Source organism: Suricata suricatta, chromosome 13 (assembly GCF_006229205.1).
Source record: "Suricata suricatta isolate VVHF042 chromosome 13, meerkat_22Aug2017_6uvM2_HiC, whole genome shotgun sequence".
Classification (NCBI taxonomy): domain Eukaryota; kingdom Metazoa; phylum Chordata; class Mammalia; order Carnivora; family Herpestidae; genus Suricata; species Suricata suricatta.
In genome coordinates, this window is record NC_043712.1 from 36,990,294 (window position 1) to 36,995,863 (window position 5,570).

At 37.4% G+C, this 5,570-nt stretch overlaps 1 protein-coding gene across 3 annotated transcripts in view; it reads right to left on the bottom strand.

Moving 5' to 3' along the window:
• The window catches only part of UBAP1 (ubiquitin associated protein 1), a 53,261-nt gene that overhangs the window by 22,151 nt on the left and 25,540 nt on the right, over positions 1-5,570 (bottom strand). For all 3 annotated transcript variants that reach the window (XM_029919451.1, XM_029919449.1, XM_029919450.1), the window contains one exon: positions 3,775-3,815. In XM_029919451.1, coding sequence (XP_029775311.1) covers positions 3,775-3,808 — 34 coding nt within the window. In that variant the 5' untranslated portion in view covers positions 3,809-3,815. The remainder of the gene's footprint in view (positions 1-3,774; positions 3,816-5,570) is intronic.

Consider the following 5,570-nt stretch of genomic DNA (forward strand, 5'->3'; position numbering starts at 1 on the left):
AGACTATTGAATGCTGAAAATGAACTGAGAGTTGAAGGGGAAGGCGGAGGGGGGAAAAGAGATGGTGGTGATGGTGGAGGGCACTTATGGGGAAGAGCACTGGGTGTTGTATGGAAACCAATTTGACAATAAACTTTTTAAATAAATAAATAAATAGCATTAAAAATTTTTTAAATAAATAAAAAATAAATAAAATCTTTAAAAAAAAGCTAGCTAGGTAAATAGTCATAGATAGGAAACCCTGCCCTTTCAAAGGAGAGAGTTTAGTTTTATTAAGTTATATCTGATTATACAGACTTTTTCCCCCCTAATTTAGAATCTCAAGGCATTTTCCCAGATATTGAAAGAATAATTTTTGTTTGTTGAAACATTTTTAAAAGCCCTTTAAAAGTCGTTTCTGGAAAATAACTTTTTTTTCTTAGATGAAGCAAGTGGAAAATGAGTTAAAAACTACAGGGAATTAACACTGTAAAGCAACAGGTTCCAAGAAAGGCCTGATTTAACCTGAGCCAAGGGTTTGCAATTTACATATGATAAGAACAATAATTTTTTTAATGTTTTTTTTTTTAACACTTATTTTTTCTGAGAGACAGAGAGCACAAGCCAGAGAGGGACAGAGAGGGAGACACAGAATCCAAAGCAGGCTCCAGGGTCTGAGCTATCAGAACAGAGCCAGATGCAGGACTCAAACCCATGAACCGTGAGATCATGACCTGAGCCAAACTCAGACGCTTAAGTGACTAAGCCACCCAGATGCCCCTAATGTTTGTTTATTTTTGAGAGAGAGAGCATGCAAGAGGAGAAGGGGCAGATAGAGAGGGAGACCGAGGATCTGAAGCAGGCTGTGTGCAGTGACAGCAGAGAGCCCAATATGGGGCTTGAACTCCCAAACTGCAAAATCATGACCTGAGCCGAAATCAGGCACTTAACCGACTGAGCCACCCAGGTGCCCCTATAAGAACAATAGTTTTAGAAGTCTTTGAGAATTAATTGTTTATATGTCTTATTCTGTTATTTAGGGATATGTAGTTATTAATGATAGTGGGAGAAGTTCAACCTCAGTTGGAAAAAAAAAGAACTTGAAAGTAAGTTAAATACCAGTCATAAGACAGCATAGCAAAATATCTAGTCAACCCAAATATTTAAGAAGAAAAAAAGCACTTTAATGTCCAGTCCCAAGAGCAGATGCTACCTCCTTGTCCACCTCCCAAATACCCTTGGAGGAATTACACACATACATACACCCACTAACCCCAATGGGACAGTCAGATAATACCTAACATAGGGGGAAATCAATCCACAGGCCTATAAGCTAGGCTGTGCCAATCAGATTCTCCCTTGGCCAAAAGACAGAAAAACATCAGCTATATGATGCTAGCTGCTTAAACTGAAAGATCAAGTACTAAGCCACACCATATTGGGGAGGGGGAGAGTGCATTTTTGGCCCTATGTACTCTATACAAGTAGGCAAGTAGGCCAAGAAAGCAAGTCTATAAACAGAAGAACAAAAATGGAGCACACCCACAGAGAAAAGCAGCAAGGAAAGGCTATTCTGAGAGATGGAGGGAGTAGAAGCCTTAGTTTCCTGGCTTTCTAATTTGTAAGGCCATGCTGAACTTGACTTCTCACACTCAGATCTAGAAGACTGCTTATTCCCGCCTTTTGTGTGTATGTGTGTGTGTGCGTGTGTGTGTGCGTCTATTCCTTTAATTGCTGTCCCTTAAACTACAAAATATCTAAAAACAAGACTCTTTACTCTAAAAACTCAACTAAAACAATGGAAATTTAGGTAGAAACTCAGCAGTTTAAAGCAGAAGAAGCTGAAGACCGAGAAAATCTACTCTTAAATTTTACTCAGGTAGAATGTTTCACTTAATAAAATTTTGGTGAAAAATGTAAGGTGATGGAGGACTTTCTAAAAAATAAATCTTTACTGATCAGATAGATAACTTCAAAATTAGAATCTTCTCTCTGGATTGTTTAGCTGAAACACATAATCTAGAGTGCATCTTATTTTTACTCCAGTCAAAAAGGACTTCCTAAAGAACCAAGATATATAACTTGTCTTTTGAAATAAGATTATAAGTTTAAATTTTTCTTTTCTGCTATTTTCTCTCCCTAGGCCTTTCCTGTCCTTTGCTGTCCTCTCTTTTTCCTTGAAGAAAGTTATCTAGAAGCAACTTCAGATCTGCCTCTCCACTATCATTTGAATACTATGAAAGAGCCCTGTAATAATCCTTAAATAATATGAAATGCTTACCTGACAGATCTGATGCCTGGCCTGCTATACAAAATGCAAACTCCAGGGTCTGAATGACTTAACTCCAAAAGGATTTAACAAAACATATACAAGTGATGTATGTAAGCATAAGCACAACAGTAATTCAATATATTAAGCCGTTGTGTAAAATGTATTAGCAAGTTAGAATCCCAGTGACTGCTCCAGCACCCTGACTCAGCTGACTGATACTAACAAGCAACCATTTGTAGATCAGAAGAGCATATAACACATGTTGCCATGCAGTCTGGCAAACCATTCTTTTTTTCTTTTTTTTTTTAATGTTTTATTTATTTTTGACAGAGAGAGAGAGAGAGAGAGACAGAGACAGCGTGAGCAGGGGAGGGTCAGAAAGAGAGGAAAACACAGAATCAGAAGACAGGCTCTAGGCTCTGAGCTAGCTGTCAGCACAGAGCCCGATGCAGGGCTTGAACCCACGAACTGTGAGATCATGACCTGAGCCGAAGCCAGACCCTTAACCAACTGAGCCATCCAGGCGCCCCAGGCAAACCATTCTTATAATGGCATGATTTTTAAAATGGAAGATCAACTTTAAAATTAAATTAACGGTGTTGGATATTTCCATTGTTTAATTCTACTATATGAAAAGAGGGTATAATTTTAACTTCCTAGGCACCTCTAATCCTCCCAAATGCAGAAAATAAAGCTTACTAATGTATTCAATTTTGGAAAGTCATATCTTAGAAAAGGATGATACTATTAGTTTCATTTTTCTAAATTTTTTAATGTTTATTTATTTTTGAGAGAGAGAGAAAGAGAGAGACAAAGTGTGAGTACGCAAGCAGGGAAGGGGCAGAAAGAGAGGGAGACAGAATCCAAAGCAGGCCCAGACACAGGGCTCAAACTCAAGAGCCATGAGATCATGATCTGAGCCCACATTGATGCTTAACCGACCGAGCCACCCAGGTGCCCCAGATGATAAACTATTAGTTTCAAATGCAAAACTGTCATTACCACTACTGACATTCTTGTAATTACTGATCCGCTGACCACAGTTTATTTATAATAATTACTCCTATTATTGTGGGGTGGGGAGGAAGGATGAGGGGATGGACACTAAACCAAACCATTATTAAGTGTTAACTAAAGGTTTAGAACTTTTCACACTTGAGATGGCAAAGAGCTATGACCAAGGAGTAAGAAAGGGAATGGTAACTACAAAATACTGCTGAAGAACAATAAAAATAGGAAGGCTCTCTATTCATCTATGGTAGTTTCAAGTACAATAACCAGACTCTAAAGTTTAACTATCTACTTAAATATAAACATTTAAATATTTAATAATATAAATATTAAATATTTAAATATTAAATTACCTCAAATCCATCGGAATGTATGTTACCCTGTTGTACAACTTTTTCTCAAGCCACTCATTTAAATAAATAAAAAGGGGCACTTACTTAAACAATGCTTAGTGATTTCAAATCCTCTAATCAAATCATAACTGAAACCATTATAACTAACAGTCCACTTACCATGAAAATCTGCACCCAACTTCTTAGAAGCCATTTAGAACCTGAAAAACAAAGAAATATATTTAGGCACAGGATGCTCTGAGGGGATATAAACAAATTATAGGAATACTGAGACTATAAAGGCACCTGAGTGGCTCAGGGTTAAGCATCCAACTCTTGACTTTGGCTCAGGACACAATCTCACAATTTGTGATGGGATTTGCATGTGATTCTCTCTCTCCCTCTCTCTGTCCCTCCCCCACTCATGTACATGCTATCTCTCTCAAAAAATACCAATAAATATTAATATATATACATATTGAGACTATTAAAAAAGAAACCAGAAGACTAAAAGTTTCCAGACTGATACACTCCTCAAACTTCTCAGCCCCAAGTCTCAAAACAGAAAGCAGAAAGGAAAAGGTATTAGTTTTCCACAGAAAAACTAAACATTTCTAAAACTGCATGTTCTAAATATACTATATGGGGCGCCTGGGTGGCTCAGTCGGTTAAGCCTTCGACTTCAGCTCAGGTCAGATCTCACGTTCATGGGTTCGAGCCCCACGTCAGGCTCTATGCTGACAGCTAACTCAGAGCCTGGAGCCTGCTTCCAGTTCTGTGTCTCCTTCTCTCTCTCTCTCTGCCCCTCCCCCTCTCATGCTCTGTCTCTCTCTGTATCACAAAATAAATAAAACATTAAAAAAATTTTTTTAATATACTATATATCAAAAGAACAGCATACTAACCTTTGACCAATTTATATGTGGACCACCAAAAGGAAAAAATTACAAAACATATACCTTCTTGATACAAACTACAAATATGTCAGTAATAGATTAATAAAACATTTTTCAGTGATGCAAATATAGACCCTTTGCTGGCAACTAACTCTAACAGTAATTTCTTTTATTTAAAAAAATTTATTATGCTTTATTTATTTTTGAGAGAGAGAAAGACAGCATGAGCACGGATGGACAGAGAGAGAGGGAGATACAGAATCCAAAGACAGGCTCTAGGCTCTGAGCTAGATGTCAGCACAAAGCCTGATGCAGGGCTCGAACTCACAAACCGTGACATCATGACCTGAGCCAAAGTTGGGCACTTAACCGACTGAGCCACCCTGGCTCCCCCTACCAGTAATTTCTTAAGCAGGGAATGAATGACATATAATCTTCTGTAAAGTTTAATTAGTATGAAATTTTTCTAAATAAAGAAAAAAAATAAAATCACAAATCTATCTTAATATTATCTTTGCATTTTCAACTCCTATATAAGGAAGTCCTAACTTATACAAATAATCTGAGCAAGTTTATTGCCCTTGATATTGTGTTTATACCTTTAACTTACCTAAAACATAAGCAGGAAAAAAATTAAGGTTACCTGTACGAATTTATGGTCTTTTGTCTATTAGCCTGTATTATAATACACTGAAAAGCAGAACACTGAAAATTATCTATTTTGCACTAAAAGTAAAAAAAAAAAAAAAAAAGTTTACTGCACCTGTCTTGTGAAAATTAGTCAAAATAGAATTAAAATCTGCACAGGATTTATTATTTTATTTATTTATTTATTTATTTATTTATTTTAGAAATTAACAAGGTAATTTTAAAATTTACATTGAGGGGCGCCTGGGTGGCTCAGTCGGTTAAGCCTCCGACTTCGGCTCAGGTCAGATCTCACGTTTGTGGGTTCGAGCCCCACGTCAGGCTCTGTGCTGACAGCTAGCTCAGAGCCTGGAGCCTGCTTCCGGTTCTGTGTCTCCTTCTCTCTCTGCCCCTCCCCCTCTCATGCTCTGTCTCTCTCTGTATCAAAAATAA